Source organism: Daphnia carinata, chromosome 1 (assembly GCF_022539665.2).
Source record: "Daphnia carinata strain CSIRO-1 chromosome 1, CSIRO_AGI_Dcar_HiC_V3, whole genome shotgun sequence".
NCBI lineage: Eukaryota > Metazoa > Arthropoda > Branchiopoda > Diplostraca > Daphniidae > Daphnia > Daphnia carinata.
In genome coordinates, this window is record NC_081331.1 from 1,700,044 (window position 1) to 1,720,776 (window position 20,733).

At 38.9% G+C, this 20,733-nt stretch overlaps 2 protein-coding genes across 5 annotated transcripts in view; both read left to right on the plus strand.

The window, feature by feature from the left end:
* LOC130692514 (laminin subunit gamma-1-like) overlaps window positions 1-20,733 on the plus strand; it is a 73,419-nt gene that overhangs the window by 15,799 nt on the left and 36,887 nt on the right. The window lies entirely within an intron of this gene.
* Window positions 228-3,106, plus strand: LOC130692531 (cytochrome P450 4c3-like). 4 transcript variants are annotated; one of them, XM_057515661.1, is made up of 14 exons: window positions 228-308; window positions 438-561; window positions 634-819; window positions 890-1,005; window positions 1,145-1,235; window positions 1,315-1,503; window positions 1,570-1,639; window positions 1,711-1,837; window positions 1,916-2,009; window positions 2,150-2,256; window positions 2,314-2,382; window positions 2,435-2,603; window positions 2,670-2,849; window positions 2,909-3,106. In XM_057515661.1, the coding sequence occupies exons 3-14, from the start codon at window positions 681-683 to the stop codon at window positions 3,076-3,078; spliced, it is 1,521 nt and encodes a 506-aa protein (XP_057371644.1). In that variant the 5' UTR covers window positions 228-308; window positions 438-561; window positions 634-680; the 3' UTR covers window positions 3,079-3,106. The 4 variants fall into 4 exon arrangements, with proteins under 4 accessions (XP_057371644.1, XP_059350198.1, XP_057371643.1 ...); XM_059494215.1 differs by having other exon boundaries at window positions 280-561; window positions 634-683; window positions 752-819; XM_057515660.1 differs by lacking the exons at window positions 228-308; window positions 438-561 and having other exon boundaries at window positions 572-819.

The following is a 20,733-nucleotide window of genomic DNA, read 5'->3' on the forward strand; positions in this document are numbered from 1 at the left end:
TCACTTTCGTTTTAACATTATCGTCCCATTTCACATGAGTTCACCAAAGAAAAAATTGGATAATAGCAAAACTAAATGTTCTAATTTTTTGCGATCAAGTGAATCAACAGAAAAATAATTATTTCTGGAATATTATTTGGATGGAATGGAAAAAAAATGCAACCCTGGGTTTACTCCAAAATTTTCGTCTGCGAATCATGGAATTTGTAAACAATGTTTGACACGTGGGAAAAAGTGGAGATACCTACTGTTTGCAGGTAGACACAATCGTAGCTCGTCATTTGGCACAGGACGCCGCAGCTGGCCAGGTAACCCAATTCCTGCTAAACGCTTTAAAAATATTCCTTTAGAAATTAACTTTTAAAAAACTGTTGCAGTAGAAATAACAAGTAAAGAAGTACGTCAGTTGTGCTTGCCTAATGACGTATTTCCTTTAGTACTATCTAGCTGACAGTGTGCAATTGGTCATGCACAGGATCTTGGCCTTTGCTGCTTATCAATAAACGATGTATCGTAACGATACAACGCCTGTCAACTGAACTATATTTTGCTCAAACTGATGTGAGTTGTCCTAGGGTCAAGTACTATACTAGCCTGTAGTTGTTGCCATGAGTAACTTTGTTTTTCATGTAGTGCCTGAATGGCTGATATTGCCCAACAGTGTTATAGGATCTACATTAATGGTTGTTTTGCTGAGTCTTGTTGTTATTGTTTTGGTAAGGAGGATAAAATTTATTATACAAGTCAACAGAATACCGGGAATGCCTGGAGGGATAACTGTTATTGGCAATGTTTTCACCTTTCTAGTACCACCTGAAGGTAAAAAGTAGTTTTTTTATTTTCACTTTCAATCCTCATAATTTTCGTTAATCTTTACTGCAAAATATAGAATTTCTCAACCGCTTAACTGGTTATGTAGCAGGCATGCAATCGTCTGGTCCAATTCTTCGCACTTGGACCGGGCCGTTTGCGTTCTTTTTCTTGTTTACTGCAGAATCATTTGAGGTTAAGTTTGACCTTCGCCCATACTAATAAACGATTTTTTTTATCTATATCCAAATATTTGTTCGCAACCTTATAGCGATTGTATTCTTTGCCTGAAATACGAATTTGATATTTACTGTACATTCTTGTTTGTTATTAGGTGATATTAAGCAGCACTAAGTTAATTGACAAAAGCCGTGATTACAAAAATCTCCTGCCATGGCTAAATACAGGATTGCTCACAAGCACCGGTATCAAGTCAATCAAATAAGAAATAGTAATTAACACTGCAGATTAATTTTCATCTTCATTTATCATCTACAAATACAGGCAGCAAATGGTTTGCCCGACGAAAAATGCTTACAGCAGCGTTCCATTTTAAAATCTTGGAAGATTTCATTCAAGTATTTAACGAGCAGAGCCAAATTTTGATTCAAAAACTTAGCGCAGCTCTGGAAGTCAGGAATGACTTCGATATTTATCCTTTTATCACACTATGCACTCTTGACATTATATGTGGTAAGCTTATCGTTTAAATTTGATACTCCTGTTTCATCATTCATTTTCCGAAAATTTGAATTATAGACACAGCAATGGGATGTAACATCCAGGCACAATCTCAAAGCAACAGTGAATATGTTAAAGCAGTTCAATCGTAACATATTTTAATTTCATTACTTTTTTTAGTTGGTACCTTGTTCAGTATAATATATTGTTTGAATAAAGGATGCGGGAAATTGTGGCAGCAAGGCTGATTCGACCATGGATCCAGCCAGATTTCTTGTTTCGATTTTCCAACTATAGCGTAAACCAAAAGGAAGCTCTTAAGATTTTGCACGGTTTTACGGACGGTGTAAGTACATTTCCCCTGAGTGAATTTTTCTCTAGTCGTGTATGGTAGATGGCATAAAGCTTGACATCATGGGTTTAGGTAATTCGGAAAAGAAAATTAGAACGAGCAAGGTACAGCCTTGATAAAGATACGGCACTAACAAACCAACACCAGGAGGACGAGTTTTCTCCAAGTAAGTTAAAGAAGAAATTTTTGTTTGTGTCAACGCCGTTAGCTCCGAATGAATTCCTTTGTAAAAAAAAAAATTACTTCAGAACATTTAATCTTATTACGTCAGGATGGTTGGCATAAATGCGTCTGTTATATTTATAGAAAAAAAACGCCTAGCCCTTTTGGATCTCCTTATTGATGCTTCAAAAGACGGGGAAGTGCTTAGTGATACAGACATTCGTGAAGAAGTAGATACTTTCATGTTCGAAGTAAGCAAGCATCTTTTCGATTGTCGAAAACCAATCTCTAGAATTCAAAATTTTAAGGGTCATGACACAACAACTGCGTCTATCAGTTGGTCGCTGTTTCTCATAGGCAGTCATCCACACGTGCAGGTTGGTCATTGCCTAGGTTACGTTTCAGTTTAGTAACCTTTTGCCGATGCAGGGGCGAATTGATGAAGAGCTAGACCGCGTTTTCGGTACTGAAGATCGTCCGGCTACGGCAGTAGATTTAAATGAACTCAAATATCTTGAGTGTTGCATCAAAGAAGCACTGCGCCTGTATCCCATCGGTCCTATCATTGCCCGCAAACTCAGCGAGGACACCGTTATCCGTAAAAAAAGATTAATACTAGACGAAATTTTAAATTTAGCAATTCAATTTTGAATTTTTGACATAGATGGTTACACTATACCAGCCCATACAACCGTGGCTCTTATGACGTATATCCTGCACAGGAATCCTGAACACTTTCCCGATCCCGAACTTTATCAGCCCGAGCGTTTCTTTGAAGAAAACAGTCAGCGGCGTCATCCTTACGCCTATGTTCCCTTTAGCGCAGGCCCACGTAATTGCATTGGTGGGTTGCCTTTGAATTTTTTCACAGCTTGTTTAATTTGCTAATACTTTCTGAAAAAGGTCAGAAATTCGCCTTAATGGAAGAGAAGGTGATTTTGAGCAGCATATTGCGAAAGTTTCACATCCAAGCACTGGACAGAAGAGAAGAATTGATCCTATTGAATGAGCTCATCCTGCGTCCTCGCGACGGAATCCGGCTTCGTTTAACGCCCAAACAAAAAATTTGTTAACTAAATTTGACTTGGTAACTAGTAAATATAAAACGGATAGAAACTTGGAGTTTTAGATGCTATTCCCTATTACACGTAAACAATTTTGGTGTTCGTCAAATGTCCGATAACCAAAAGGTTTTTTGGTAATAACTTAATAGTATTGTGAACGTCGAGAGGATACTTAAAGGCGATGTAATGGACTTTAGGCTTTGGTCATTTTGCTGTAATAGAGAAGTTGGACAGCGTTCACGTAAAACGGTAACAGGCTGAAATTGGTAAACCACCTAAAACTTATCAAACGATTTTCAGCTCTCCACTACAAGTAACATTGAAAAGCAGAATATTATTTTTCTGGGCGAAAAATAATCCTGCTTTCTGCAAGAGATTCTACGATGTAATTTCCCGACGATTTTGATTCTCTCTGCATGACTGATATGAGCATCACAGACACCGTTTTTCAGCGATATTCCTCAATAGATGGGGTTTGCTGTAATAGGGATTCGACACAGGTTTCGAGGGGTTTCAGAAATGTTTCGTCGATTGTCCTTCGGTGTATTTCCAAAATAGTTCATTTAATGAAAAAAAAATAAAAATTTTATTGGAATCAGCAATCACTTTTGAGTATATCCTGTGACACTCAACTTATTCCGCGGAGTGCCGGTTTTTGCAGAAAAAAATTTAAACCCGACTTTTCTTATATTCGATATCATTCAAAAATGGCTAACTTGACAAGAAAACGAGGGGCATTTTCTGAATCAGCGTTAAATTTTGATTATACTGAGTGATTTTCATCGAATTCCAAGTGATGTCATTTTTGGCCGATTTTTGACAAAAGTGGTAAGGCTATAGCCTTTGCACTTTTTCATTTTTGGCCAAATTTTAAATTTCGCTTAAAATGCATGATTCTGATTCAGAATTCAATGCTTATTACGGAAATCAAATTTATTTTTCAATTGCTCTAATAGTTTTTTTAATTAAACGTAAAAAAATAAAAAAATAAGAAAAGTCGGGCTTATTATTTAGTTGGGCTTATTGTTTAGTCGGGCTTATTATTTAGTCGGGCTTAAAAATTATTTCTGCAAAAACTGACACTCACCGGAATTGGTTCAATATCACAGGATTTACTCAAAATTGAATGCTGATTCTGGGAAAGTTGCAATTTTTTTCATTAAGCCAATCGTTTTAGAGATATACAGAATATTTGACACAATGCTAGCGCGCCAGTACGCACCAGCGCAAGCGCGATGCAGCACAAATATTCAATGTATTTCAAAAACGGTTAGAACAATGAAAAAATTAACGATATATTTGTGATTCTCATTTAATTTCGAATCAAATTCATATATTTTTATAGCTATAATAAGATGTTTTAAAAAATGAAAATCAAAATTAAGCCCAACAAAATAAGTCGGGCTTAATTTTGAGTATGCTGAAATTCAGCTTTGTAATTTTTTACATTAGGTTGATTTGAGTTAATCTAAAATAAAACACAGATTTCAGGGGAAATATTTATTTTCTCGTCAAACCAGCCGTTTTTGTAATAAATGGAATCAACGCGCTGCTGGCGCGCAAACATTTATCACCCGTTTTTTCCATTTATTAATGAAGATACAGCCTCAAAGTAAAAACAAACTTCATTTTTGTGATTCTCGTTCAATAATGAATCGGAGTCATGTATTTCTAATCCAATTTATATTTTGGCCAAAAATTAAAAAGTGAGAAGGCTATAGCCTTCCTACTTTTGTCAAAATCGGCAAAAAATAAAAACTCTTAGAATCTGATAAAAATCACACGGAACAAGCGAAATTAAACGTTGATTTCGAAAAAGTGGCTTATTTTTTAGTCAAATCAATCGATTTTGAATTATACCGAATATTAAACGGAATGCTAGAGCGGCCGTACGACCAGCGCTAGCGAGATGCAGCCAAATATTCGGTGTATTTGCAAAACGGTTGTTCCAATGAAAAAATGAACAACATATGTGTGATTATCGTTTAATTTCCAATCAAAGCCATGTATTTTTATAGCTATATCTATAAAAAAAGTCTTATCTAAAAATAAGCCCGAAAAAGTCGGGCTTAATTTTCGGTATGGCAGAAATTCAGTTTGTAATTTTAACATTAAACTTGATGTAAATTAATCTAAAATAAAACGCTGATGCCAGAAAAAATATTTGTTTTTTCGTTAAACCGGCCGTTTTTGTAATACATGGAGTTAACACGCTGCTGGACCGCCAGCACTTATCACCCGTTTTTTCCGTTTATTCAAAAAGCTATAAGGCCAACGTAAAAATAGACTTCATTTTTGTGATTCTCGTTCAATTTTGAATCGGAATCATGTATTTAAAATGAAATCTAAGTTTGGGCCAAAAATGAAAAAGTGAGAAGGCTATAGCCTTCCCACTTTTGTCAAAATCCGCAAAACATAAAAACTCTTAGAATCCCGATAAAAATCACAAGTCACAAGCAAAATTAAACGCTGATTTCGACAAAGTGGTTTGTTTTAGTGTAAAATCAATGGTTTTTGAAATACATCGAATATTTAACACAATCACTACCGCGCCAGTACGCACCAGCGCTAGCGCGATGCAGCTCAAATATTCGGTGTATTTCAAAAGCGGTTGACCTAATGGAAAGAAGAACGAGATATTTGTGATTTTCGTTTAATTTCGAATCAAAGTCATGTATTTGTATGGCTATATCTAGATGTTAAAAAAAAAAAAAATGAAAAGTCGGGCTTATTTTTCTTGTCGGGCTTAATTTTTCTCCCGTTTTTTTAAAAAGCCAAAACCCAACATAAAAACAAACTTCATTTTTTACATGGTTCATGGTGTACTATATCAGTAATCTAGACAGAATTCTTATCGGGATATTTTTTACCTGATTTAAATCTCATTTTAATTTTTGAGGAATTTAATCATACGCGAATTATGCGAACACATTTTTTTGGAAACTTATATTGTGTGAAATTAAAACATTTGTTCTTTTGAGTACTTCTTCACACGTAACATGCGCTTTTCAACCCGACTGCCTTGTTGACTAACAAGCTATCGAATAAAGCCATTCTCCCCCCCACCCACAAAGCCTTTCAGGTAAAATTTCGACAGTTGAATGGATCTTAGATCCTGGAGTGATTTTTCTTTGTAATTTTATCCGAGAAGGAAGATCACTTCCTTCATTCTTGGAAAATTAATGTGTTGTCATGGTACCATCGTCCCTAACATAAATAAGAACAGATGCATATATAATACTGCATTAACAAAGTGAATGGTGCTATGGTCCTTAACTCTATCCCTTCCTTTTGGAAAGCAAAGATTTATGTTTACTAAATACTTCAGAATTTACAACATTATAAGTTATAAAGAAACATAAGCTTTACACACCGAAAAGTTTTTCTACAGCTCCTTTTACTACAGTCTATACAACTTCAATGCGTGTTGGAAAATGAAAATTAGCACATTAAAAAGGAGATTTCGTTACCCTGGTCATTGATTATTTCATTTCCTGCAGCAGTGCTTTATGAAATAAATTCATCGTGTGAAGATACAATAAATGTAAAGGAAATCTGTTAGCATCCACAAAATATTAATTGGTGATACATTCATGTTGGCTATTTACCAGTCCATTGAAGCAAATGATACGTCATGAACAGCTTCCTTGACAACAAAAAAGAAAAAAAGGTAAACAGTAAGAAAATGCTAAACAGAAGGCGGTATTTGGAAACTGATGAATAGTTTCTATAGTTGGAATAAAACACATAAACATATTTGATGATTTATCTATATCCCTGTTTAGAAAAAGTTTCATGGGGTTCGACGCGTCCAACGAGTTTGAAACTGGTCATCATTTCAAGTCGGCGATGATGGCTAAGCGGACCTCCTGCATTCTTTACTAGATATTAAGATTCAATGCATGTAGGTATATTCTTTATCGAGAAGCGCCAATATTGCGGATATAATTGGTAGATATCTCGCAGGCGTCCAGCGTCATTCCAACCATTTTGCCAATCTTCTCATAAATCCCGTCAGCCAATAGTTTTCTTCTTTTTTTTTCAAGCAAATAAATTCAAGGAAGGCATTGGTTCAGTTTTTTGGCAAGTTCCTATAAGGATGTTCTCAACGCTGTAAGTAGGATAGACCAACAATTTTGGTCTCTACGTTTTTTTAGTTTTTACGCCATCGGTGATAGCGCAACTGATTTGGGCTGTGGGATCCTCAATCTCTTCATTGCATGTTGGGAGTTATGACTTTTCCGTCAACCTGGTCGAAAGCTGTCGGTGCGTTCGAGGTTCGTGTCATTGGCTTTGCGATTTCTCTAACACTGGTCGCCGTTGCCGCATACATGGAAATCCATCGAGACCAAGTCACGAATCTTTAAATCGTTTGTCCAATTTCGGAAAGTGATTAAACTATTCGTCTCTGCCTTAAAAGATGACAGCTCCGCTGAACGAATATAGCAGTTTTAATACACAACATTCAAAGGTCTTACATGAAATGTGTGCTGTGGCTTCATCAGCACGAACTCTTACAAATAATAGTTCCGAACAGCGACATGGTTACACGCAGAGATTCAACAAGAAGATGAAAGTGGGCGTTTGAAGCGGAGAAAGAGGAGTGCAAGCATGATGACGATTTGTAGAGCGGTAACCGCACCAAGACGTGCACTTTCCCGCTCCGACAATCCAGCACGGAAATAGTATACTTAGAAACGGTTCAAATCTTTCTCTTTTTCTTTCTTCTTCAGGTGCATAGAATGGAGGACGAATATGGACAGGATCCAACTTTGTGATTTTTTGCCTTAAACTATTGGGAAAAAACCTAAAACTTTCCAGTGCCAATCAAGAGATGGAAACCGTGCAGTTCTGTACCCCATCATGCAACGTGACTATATGGTCTGCCGAGCAGGAAAATCTTCGAGCACGTGAAACTGTTTCCACGCTACGGCAAACTGACGTAATCACAGAATTCCGCTACCACACAGTAGGTCACCCACGATTGACTGGTATGATTAAGCGTAGTCCTAGCATGTAGATCGTACATCATCACTGCTGTTTACATTTAACTTCGTGCAAAAAAAAAAATGAAGAACGAAAAAAAAAAATCTAAGAAAATAATAGGAAACAACGATCGCTTGGTTTTTCTACCGGATTGGAATGATGGAGTGTGATATGAACAACAACAACAAAATACCTGCATAAATATGTTTAAAAAAAAAAAAACTTTCGCGGATGTAATAATACCAAAGGGTGTTTGCTCGAGCGCTGCATATATGATATACATGGAGTTCACGCAGCAATACACGGACGTCAGCGTTAAAGACCAGGTCTGTATGTCAGCTGTAAAACAGGAGAAAGCTGTGACAGCCCATATGGGGCGAGTTCCCGATAACCTTGCCTATAGCTCTCCTTTGCTACCAACAGCAGGTTGCAGTATTTTACCGTCCGATGGTTGTCGAATGACGTCAGGAGAAAATCACATTTCGTGTCTCCACCTTTCTTAGCTCCATAACGTTACAAAGGAATTTTTGCAGCATACAGTATTCATGGGCGTTACAATGAAATGGGAGCGTTCAGTTAGTACTAAACGTCACCAGTCCAAGGCCATTAACAGGGGCGAGTTACATTTTACAAAAGGTTCTCAACCGTTAATGCGTGCAGCTCACGTAACGATGGGCAGCGCAAAAGCAAGCAACGAGTGTTTCAAATCTCAAGTTGGGAAGAGTGCCTGTGGCAGGAATGTTTTCCTTTCACCGTCGATACTAGGGGGAAGGAAAACCGGAGTTTTCCTTGAATTGTTTTTAATAATCTAACCAGTTCTAATTCTTGAAGCTCAATTTCAGCATGTAATCACTGGTCGATAAACGATTGCAGGCACCATGTTTCTTCTCACCTACCAAAAAAAAAAAAATAGTAAACGCAGCTCCTCGAGCTTACCTGTTATCTATCCAGAGGCCGCAGTTTGCTGCCTTTGTGATGGATAAATACGCAAATAGCACGCAGCGATATAATGAAAAGAAAAAAGAATCTAAATCCATTATCCGGATAGAAAAACCCAACCTAACCGAACGATGATGATAAAGAGGGGAAAAAAAAGAAGAAGAAGAGATAAGATAAAAATCGAGACAGGTGCGGGCTGCACGATTAGAAAGTTAATAACCCAGGAAAATCATCTTTTCCATTTCTCATCATTTTTATACCGATTTTCTTCCATCATCTTGTGTGTGCGGAAGACAAAGAGAAGAATATAGGGGAAAAGCTACAACTTTTAGAGAGGAGATGATAAAATGCTTGCAAAATGCAATAATTCCCATCGCAGTAGGTCTGTGTGTCTAATAAGCATACGTACACGCCATCGGAGCGCACGTAACACGGCACCAAAAAGACAAACGCCCGGAACGGATGACGTCAATCTGAACGATCAATATTTTAGGCAACTTTATTTCATTTTGGGATAGATAAGTAAATACTTGGCTGTGTCTACGTCTTGCGGATGTATATGGGGTTCATAACCCAATCGTTAACGACTGGACAATCTGTCGATGGGTTAAAAGATGAAGGAAGAAGAAAGAAAAAAAAACACACGCAAACGATTGTGGGGCTTTGACTTTTTTACACGCCGGTACCGCCGACAACGCACGCCGCGGCCATATAAATGTTGTGAGGAATAAACAGTCTGGCAGGCAGTTTTTCAAGAATGGACTAGGAAAAAAAAAATTTATTTGCATATCAAAGTGGACACGCTGCCATGTCAATATATGCAAGAGACGACGAAGCGATGTCAACGTTTGTCGGAAGAAGAGAAAGAAGACTTTCACCTGTTTTCTATGTCAGCACAGATTTCGGAGGGGAAGACGAAAAAAAAAAGAACGAATAAGCAAACGTGAATAGCATGCCCTTTTTAAAAATTACATTCATTTTCTTTTCTAAATATATAAGCAGCGGTCGAATTCGAAAACCGAAGAGTCACGACATGATGACTACGAATGCCAAAAGACCTCCCCAAAATTTTGACACGACCAACAGGTGGAGACAGAATAAGGGTTTGACTTTTTCACAATTAGTCATCCTCTTTTTTTCCTACATTTTCAATGAATATGCAAATAAATCAAAAAAGAAAAAAATAATATTTAAAGAATTTCAATTGCAATGCTGGTGGTGGAGTTAAAACGTGAAAGAAGTTTTTATTTATTTTTTTTTTATTTTTTTACCATATCCACGATATTCGACACACACGGACTGCTTTCTCCACGACCAGCAAATATTCAAGTCACTTACATTAAACACGCAAAATCGTGAACAACTTGAACGCTCCCCGCTAGCAATCCCACCCTACTTCTCGTTTTTGGCAAACAAGATTCGACACCAACCGCACGTTAAAGTCAACAATCCAATCTGAGATATAGATAATATGGCATGGCAAAACAATAAGTGAAACACTATAGAGAGAGAGCTCAATAATTGAACTGGCATTTAGAAATCGATTAAGTCGTAACCGCGGTTGGTTTTGTTCTCCCATGTCGGATATGGGAATCAAAATGACAATACGTCGAACCCTTTCATACACATACTTTGTGGTCCAGTGATCGTTTTCTTCTCTTTGATTGCCAGCAAACAGGCAGATAGAAACCGTGATATCATTGGGCGTGTTGTGGGAAATACCAAAGCATAAAATTATATTTGGAAAATTCAGTAAAAAAAAACTTACCTTCTTTCTCGGTTTGCATGGGGCGTATAATAGAGCTTCATTGATAGAAAGCAAGCTGAAATCGACTAGAAGACCGTAATCAGACAACACGTCACCTTTAGACTTTTTTCTGACGTCGTCTGACTATGTCAACGAGGACAATAACATTGGCCATCTATTGAGTCATGCAAACATCTACCGCTGTAAACTTAAATGCACTTCAGTTGTCGTCATGTGTTTAATGTGGTACGCTAAGATACATATATATATATAACAAAAATTGCATAATGCAGAATATTTAAAAAAAATCAAAAGTAACCGGTTATATCCTGGATCAAGAAGTCGAGGAAGAATTTGTTATCGCCTGTTACGAGTAGCTTTCTGATCGATTCTCTCTTTTCCCGTGGCGTGTGCACACAAGTGCGAAAGTGCTGTCGCTCCCAAAGAGGTGAAAGCACCGTTCGAACATGGCCAATGTCTTGACTGTCAGACTTGAAAATCGTAAAAATCACAAAGCGAAGAGGACCGGGACGAGCGGCAATCGTATACAGAGAGAGAGTGCAAGCAGTGCTACGTATACGGTACTGGGATGGCAGAAAATGAAAGGGACACTTCAGTATTTGTAGTTTCTTATTTTTTATTTTATGTGCTAGTAAGAGGATAAATATATGCATGCGGAGTATGAGTTGAGAAGAGCCTTTCTTTCACGCTCCTTTGTCATTCCTTTATATTTGGCCTGATAGCTTTACTTGACATTTAGCAGCCTGTATTAGAAAGCGGACTCATTTACGACAGCACGTAATAGACGTAGAACGCCGAACCGCTTTCGATGAACGCGCATGTATATTTTGGTTTTACTAAAGTTGTTTTATTTATTTTTTATTTTTTGTAAAAGAAAAATTTCAAGAAGGAGGAACAAAACGAATGGAATGCGTGCCAAACACAAGTGAAGCTTTCCGCGGCCGTGCGCTTGACGAAATGAGTTACCTGACTGCACATTGTACAATATTTTGCTGGGCGTATACATACGATATTAGCTGATTGAATTACACGTAATGAACACACACACCGCTCAAGGGCGGTACGCACATTTGCATAATAATCGACGCCAATAAATAGTTTCTTTTTTCTCCCTTTTTTCCCAGCTAACTTTTACGATCGACAAAGTCAAACCAGATTTTGTGTTAACTTTTTCTTTTATGAGGAAAGAGGTATTTGATGCCCAGAGGCGAAAGCACACGTATTATTTTTTCAATGTTCTTTTACCGATCGACGGTCACCCCAAGGAAAGAAGTTTAGAAGTAAAAGTTTATCCTCAGCGACCGAGCGTTACCTTCAGCTGCCGATGGACGCCATTGGAGGGAATCGAGGGAAGTGTAACACACACTAAACAAGTAAAAGTTTATGCTGGGCTTATCTAAACGTACACTTGTACCCTGATGTTTATGAGTGTATGTTGCTGGAGCCCGTGGTCAATTATATCCCAAACGTACTAGACCAATCGAAGAGTTCTCAGATCGCAGCCTTCCCCGTTGCCATGGTTGAACGAAAAGGATTTTAGCTCACGTTGCGTGATGATATAGCCCCTATAGCATTATAATGGCAACCGGCCAAAGAGAATCTATGATTTTCTGTTTTTTAAAAAAATCTTCAAGGGCGTCTCGTATGAATAAAATCAATACAAATAAAACGGAAAATCAAGGTGTGTTTCAAGATTTCCCCAAAGTCTATAAACTCAGCGGAAAACTGCAATTGGCCTCAATTGTGTTTTCTTTTTCGTGTTTTGGGCTAGAGATTTCCGTGTCACATGCTATTCTTAAATGGCCTCCTCGCAATTCGCCACACAAACATACACACACACAGAGAAATATAACTGATGCGTTGCAACGCGTTCGCCAAAGTCGTTTATTTTTTTGTTGCTCCTGCCGCGCTCCCGCGTTTGCTCGACTTTTTTCGGGAATGTGGGTTAAAACCCCACATAAAGTACGCCGAAGTCGTGCGTGTGTGTTGTTGTTGCCGCTGTTATGGCCAATGAAACAGAACGAAACAATCGAGATCACCGCCCATATAACCAACTCCTTTTAGGTAATTGTCACGCGAGTGCATAACCTCCCCTCTTTCTCTCTCTTCGTGAAATGTGAGCCTTACTTAATTAATGTCTCACCGGTTAAGCTACAGGCATATGAGCTTTTAAAAGAATGAAATATGCATTTGGTTGGCATAGGACAAAATACTTGTGAGAAACCCTGTTTTTTTTTTTACCCTTTCAATCCTTCTCTTAATGAGGAAAGAGGAGAAATTCGACCGTGACAAAATCGTGAATTTACAGGAGATCTGTTTAAAAAAAAACAGAAAAAGAGGCGGTAAATTGCAGCTGATGTAGGCAATATGTAACCAAATAACGCAAAAAATTTATTTAAATGTAGGAAGACAACAATCGACAGGCAAAAGGACGACGATGGTGAGCTAACTCCGATGCAGCACAACCACCTGTCCTGGAATCTTAAACGCTCTCTCGGACATTAGCGAAAATGAGTGGGCTACGATGTAGTGTGCTGATGCGCTTTCTCCTCGGAGAAGAAGAAAATTCTTCGTGATCAATGGATAATTGTTCACGCTTGATAATCGAATTGGCAGCGCAGTACCGCCGCCATCATTCTCCCAGGAGAAGCGTTCGTTTTAAAATGGCGATAGGGAAAGAAAAAAAAGCCGATGTGTTCTACGACATAAGGTGAAAGAGCAAGTTAATGGTACGAATTGCGTGCCTAGTCATAATCTACACGATAAGAAAGCGGATATAATTGGGTTTTAGCATTTTGCATTACCGTAGTGTTGCAGTAGAATGGGCCGCATCTTCTTTTCTTAGCATTTTTCCTGCGGAACCGACATCCACCAAAAAGAATAATGCCTTTCCGCATCTTTTATGTTACCATTAGCGTCATACCCTTAACGCTAGGCGGTATTAACCAAAAGTTAGCTCTGCGCAGTCCATTTGCTTTGCTGTTTTCTTCCCGTTGCATTCTGACTTTGTCACAAACACAACACGAGGCTGTTATTTGTAGCGCGGGATGAATAGGCAGGGGCCCTGTATTTACAGTCTGTTGACTCGTGAATTTGTGTGTGTGTTTTTGTTCGAACAATGACAGGCCAACAAGCAAAGATCACGGCAAGGATAGATTGTCAGTTTTTCGGTGATGCGCAGCATTAAAAAATATATATGCGGCAGCCATAAGAAACAGTAAATGCATTCATAAGCGAATGGAAACGCGCAACAGCCCTTCGATTGTCTGTTTTAAACCGATGCGATGGAAAAAAAAAGGTTCCGCATTATTTTTTATTCAGTTTCGGAGTTGCCTACTTTGTTAGCGCTCGTTTGTCACGTCGTGTGTATTGTTGACCTCCTTTTACCGCAAAAAAAATAACATACACAAAATCCCCCTTCTGTGTGACCTCACTCTCTCTTAATATTCTTCCCAAACGTTAGCTTTTTTCCTATTTCTAATAAATAAATTTTCGCGTTCCTCCGAGCTATGTGCTAAAGCTGTAACCCGTTCAGTAGAAGGCAAAAAAATGTGGAGAAAATCGGAACGACGGACTGGCCAGGTGCTGGGCACGGAAAAAGAAAGATGATGACAAATTGGGCACACGTTGAATGAACTGCGAAAACAAATGAAAAATGATGACTAGGCGGCAGAACATGGATCTAATCTACGGGAAACAGAGAAATATCTAATGGGCAATTGATCGTGAGCAACGATCAAAAGTTACACGGTCGATTGCTACGCGAAAGGAAGAGAGAGATAATAACGACTTCATCATTTTCCAGTTCATGGGATGAGTAAAAAACCCCCTGAAGATGATTCGGTACTGAAATAACAGCTGCACATCTTCTCCGGCCCGTCAGTCGATTGAATGGATCAATCGTCGATTAGATTCCGTGAGTGGAGAAAGCGCGTCGTATTCACAACAAAACGTCTCTCGTACTGCGTGTACCGTGTTTTTTCCTTTTTTTTTTCTTTTCAATTTTAATTTTTATATTTGAAGCCGGTCTCCTGTTCCCTTTTTTTTTTGGTTCCTCTTTTCTCTTTTTTTGTTTCTTTCTCTGCTTTGCGCATGTTCAAAGTATTCGTGATTCGCGTGATTACCACTCAGACGGTGGTCCAAACATTTAAAGAAAAAGTGCATGAAGGAAGGCGGTATAGAGTCAAGATTTGAGTTAGTAAAACAGCACTATTTAGCTCCCTCCCCTCTTAAAGGAAAACAGAAAAAAAAATCATAATAATAAAAAAGAGCAAACAACTTAACAAAATTCTTGGAAATATATGCATTACTAGTTCTGTATTGTATAGGTATATATAGTCTGTAATCACCGCAATGCGTGCACTGGAACCATTTCCGGACATCAAAAAAGAAAAAAGAAAATAAAATGGACTGCCCTTCTTCGTCCAGGTAGTACTGCAGTACCTAGGATCTTGTACACTCATTTTTACTTTCAGTTCGCGGAGCAAGGAAGCGGCAAAACTCATCAGTGTAACTTTGTGCGTTACGACGTAAAATCGAAACCACCTGTTACGTCTTTGAGCTCACAACAACGGCGAGGAGAACTCACCTACAGATGCCCAAAAGAAGAAGGGCGTGACGCATGAAGGCACTTTGGAAAAAGGAAAAAAAAAAGATGAAACCAAATGAACGAACAAAACGACAAACGAGAAGAAGAAACAATTGCCTTTTTTTGTGTGTGTGTGTGTGTTCTTTTGTGAAAACTTTTCCAAGTCGAGTGATTTTGGTGGTTGTTTTTTTTTTTTTTGCTTATAGCTGCGCTCTCGATTACTTAAGACATCTTTTCGATGTTTCTATTCTTCTCAACTTTTTACGGGTTCCTAAGACGAAAGGTAAAAAAGAGAAAATGAAATAAGGAAGAAGCGGAATACAAGGAAAGATTGTGCGACCTTTCCACTCTCTGTTGCTCTACGCCGCGTCCGTAATGATTTGGGAACCCGCTCTGAAACTTCATAAAGCGCCGCAACCTTTTTTTTTTTGCTTTTTATTTTCTCCCCAAAAAAGATAGAAAAAATAAAAAAGGAGGGGGAAGAAGAAAACAGATAGATGTCGGTGCAACGAGCGAAGAGAACTTATTTACTCGGTCGTAAAACAAATGGGAATGAAGACGAAGACTCGCTTTTCTTTTCCTCATTTTTCCTTTTTTTTTTCAGTCCGGCGTCCTATGAGCCAGTTGATATGGCCCGAAAAAAACAAAAGATATAGATATACATATATAATATACAGTAGATTTCTACACTTACTAGGCCCTATACAGGTTCATCCATCATGAACGTTTCTCTCTTTCCATCACGGCTTTTGATCTTTTTTCTTTTTTCCCTTAAAAAGAAAAGCCACACGTTGCTGCAGGTAGCGAAAAGCGCCAGCAGCGAGAGATGTTTTTTGAAAAAACCCCCGAACCGCCATGGCATCAGCAACAGCAGGAAGAAGATGATGAAAAATGGTAAAGGACCAGTCCAAACAGACACGAAGCGACCAAAAGGCAATCGCATTGGAAGCGGCGGTGCGCCCGTTTGCTTCGTAACTTTCACCTGCGGTCAGTTGCGCCAGCCACAGTCGCCGAACAGAGAAACGATTACACCACACAATTCGACTTCTTCTTCTTGTATACATATATATTTTTTTTTTCTTTTTACAATTTGTTTCCCCTCTTGAAGTCTGCATAAATAATGGACCCAACAGGGAGAAGTAAGAGGGAAAAAAAGTGTCTAGTCGGGACTCAGGTGTCCATTATAAAGGGGGTGCGAGAGATTATTTGCTGCTCTTTCATATTTTTTTTTTTTGTTACGTTCTTCTTCTTGTATTTCCCCTTTTGGCGGGAACATACCCGTATATGTAGTAGAATCTTTTCCACATGACAAGAGCCCTTGACTGCGATCATTTCTTTTTTCTTCTTCCTAAGTTCTTTTCTTTAAAGATGCCTGCTGTGCCCTTTGATCACGATGAGTAAGGCGTCCTTGTCTACCTGTTCTTCCTCAATCAGTTGATATTTCTCATGATCTTAAACTTACTAACCAACGAGGAAAACGAAAAATAGCATTTAGAATGAACGTCGTCGTTTAAAGCGATGGGGCTTGTACGTTTAGTCACGTTTTGATCTCATCACATTGGCATTCGTTCTCCCGTTTTCTCTCCAAGTCACCGGCCATAAATTCAGTTGGAGAAAGTCGAGTTTATTTTTGCGGAGTCTTTACTCGTTCCATAAGTACGGACACTACATCTTCCGTTCTTTTAAGCTTTGGCCAAGTTAAAAAGATACAAGAAATGTCCAGCACGTCGTGTTCCTCCATCCTGTTGTCCCTCGCCAAGATTGTTTAACAAAATTTGGCACTTGGCGGGTGTGTTGCCCTTTCTGTAAGAGACCCCCTAGTGCTGCTGGGGGATCTTTGTTGTTATTTTCCGTTTGCTTTCCATTTGTTGGGCCAACACGTCTGGCCAAGTCCTCTTTCGACAGCCATAATCCCCACAGCATGTACAAAAGAGCTGTTTTATCTTGCTGTGTCTGCCGGATTGTGTATATCCTCGAGAGAGACTAACCAATCAAGCCAATGCCTAATAAGGTCTGCACTTTATAGAACTAATTCCATGTGAAAGAGAAAAGGAGAAACAGCAGCCAACCCGTCATCTTTGACAATAAAAACTATATCAGTCAGAGAAATCAAAACAAAGAAAAAAAAAATGCCACGTATTTCTCCCTAGCAATTTGCTGGGTCAGCGCTCCTATTTTGGCACATATTATTAAAGGCAAAAAAAAAAAAAAAGGAAAAGAAGCTTTGGAGAACAAGCTTTTTTTTTTTTTAATCCTAGCTGAACTACTATATACAGCCGCACAGCAAAAAAACCCAGCGTACGTTACACACTGGGGAATCACGCGGTGAAAGTGGCGTTTGAACGTTAGCAGCCTATGTGTCTGGGCCGTCCCCATGTGTCTAGTTCTTCAGTATTCCTTTATTCTTCACTGTAATTTTTTTGTGTGTGCGTACCCCTCTTCCTTCTCATTCGTTTCTATGTATTTTTAGTGAGCCAAGCACGCTCGACTGCCTTGCGCGTTTCAGCGTTATCAAAGCGCATTCCGTCTACAAGTAGCAGATGGACATGAGCAACTGATATAATGACCGTGATGCTCGACAACTGTATCCTACGTTTCTGTCTCTGCCTATAGGCCTAGTTGGCGTTATTAACTAGCGGCTAGTACATGTTTTTTCTCTTCACTATCTCATATATCTCTCCAGGATACTTCGTATACCGTCCACTCGGCTGCGCAAAGGCCTGACGATGAGGGACGAGGAGGAAAAAAACACTTTTTTCTTTCGTTTTTTTTTTTTTTTTTTTGAAAAATAAGAATCCATTAATGTGAAAGTATATTTGACGGCGGAACGGGAGGGGCGGGAGCTGTTGATGATGATGAGCTATGGCCAAACTCGCCCGTCGGGGCTTTCCGTCGTCGTTGAGTAATCACACACCGACCTTCCGTACACAATATTATCGTATCGTTGCTTCATAACTTTCATTGAAAGTAGAATTCTTTTACCTTCCAGTCAAATTCTTTCTTTAAAAAAACTTTCGATGTTTCTTTCCGTTCTTGTGGGGTAGTAGAAATTTGTAGATATATAATAAGGACTACAAGTTATTTAGTTCTCAATTGACTTCTGTAGTGGGTGTACGATGATGGACCGTTTCCCTCATGTACCTTAAGCCCCCTCCCGCCTTATGTAGCCTCCATATGATAGAAGGTAAGGCCAACTAGTCACCTGCCATCAGATGTAATCAACTGCACGCGTGTGGTCAAGCGCAACGTTCCATGACAGGCTATTAGGAGATTCAAAGGCAATGAAATAATGGATCGCCCTTGACTAGGTGGATGAGGTTTTCAATGTTTCAATCCACGTTCCGAAAAAGGACAACCTTGCCCCCCCCCCCCCCTCCTCCATAAATTTTGGGAGAATCATGTATCGAGGAGCAATTAAGGGCGAATGACGTATACAGCTATACACGCAGTTTGGGCCGGCTCGGAGAAATTGAATCAGGACATCCAGAGTATGGGAATATCGGTTAAGCCTTCTTCAACCACCGCCTCAATCCGCTTCGAATAAGCACCTGCAGCAATCGATGACGTCATTCTGATTGTAATTATCGCACACGCAATGAGAGATAGAAGCCAATAACTCTGCCCAGCAACAGGAGCGACTTCAAACTTTCAGATCCAATGGTTAGATGTTTCCCCGCATGTTTTTCACGGAAGAATTTCACACTTTCAGGCACATTTAAACAAACCAGAAAAATGTCGGTGGGTCACTTTCTAGCGTATCACAGTCGTAAAACGCCTGATATTCTATGAATATTAAAATTTAATACTCAGGTAGTCGTCGTTTTTTTAAATTGAACGAAGATTTAAGGACAACATCTGGACTTGAGAAGGTTATAGAGTTTAAATGTGTTCTGTTATTAACATTTAACTCTCTACATGATACAAGGGTGCATTGCCATAAAAACTAAACCACCAAAAAAAGAAGAACACTAATTCCAGATGTTTAAATGTTAACGATCGTTTGATTAAACGGGCTCATTTTTGGTTTTAGATGGGGAAAAAAAAAAAGATGAACTTGAGTAGTTGAAAAATGGACAAAAAAATACGACTGCTATCGCCTGTCACGTATAACACATAATAGACATTTGATTCGCTGTTGGAAGATGAGCGACGAAAATTGGTGAAAGACGAGCCAAGCTGAGGGAGAGCAACTTGTGACACCTAATAGGTCCTTAAGACAGCCATTTTCTATTCAAGTAAACGTTAACTGACGTGTTGTGAATATGAGGGACTTTGGCTTTCTATTCGTCCGGCACCAGAAATGAAAAAGAAAAAGGCAACAGGTGAAAGAAAAAAAAACAGCCATTTACTTTTTGATATTTGAAAAAGAAATTCTTCGCCTTTTATTTTTCCTCGTTCCTATACATGTTCCATGATGATTATTATCCTATATATGTATATATACTAGATACGTTGCCACCAACTACAACAGCTAAACTACTATACTTTAGTTTTATTTCATTTCGAGACCGCGGGGAATTGCGTTGGCATCTGGTGTGATGCGCGCTGTTGAATTCACGCGCCGACCGGAAAACAATCGGTACTGTTGGCAGCCTGGAAGTGGCGACGACGCAACCGTGGAAAATTCAGACTAACAGACAGCCGACTGTTTGGCCAGTGGGCCAACGTTGACCAGTCAGAAAGCAGAATAAGACAGATAGAGAAAGAAAAGAAAATGAAATTAGTATGGCCGCATCTGTACGTGTGTGCGCGCTCCCTGCGTGAGTTCAAATAACCAGTCTTGGCCGAATGATGGAAGACGAAAGAAATTTGTTTTTCACTTCTTTTTCTTTTTAGAAAAGAAAAAGAAAAAGTAATATGTATGTGTGTTTAATAACATAAGGAAGGAGATATGAGAAGACGAAGTGAAAAGCAAAAGAGTCTCTGCTGGAAGCGTAAAAATAAAATACGTAAGAAGAAATTCGTTGACGTTCTGAGCTGGATTTACTACGCCATCTTTTCTTGGTGCGGAGAGCAAGTTTATGAAAATAAAGAAGGAATGCCCGAGATGTTCCGCATTCTCACATTTTTTTCGAGCACAAAGTCAAAACAACGACGGTAAACCAAAAGGTCTAAGAGCATGACAATCTTTCCGACTTTACTCTCAATCATATTCAAAAGGTTTACAAATAGCCTTTTTTGAAAAAGAAAAAAGAAAAGAGAACGGACAAAAACAATAGGGCAGTCTCAACATTTTTTGCTGACCGAGATCAAATCTTCGTATTTTATAAGGAAAAGAGAGTCCATTTTTACGGAATGTCATGGGCTTGTCCGATCGAAACACGCCGGAATCGAGTTCAGGCATCACGAAGATGATGACGAACGTATCCAATCCATATCCAAG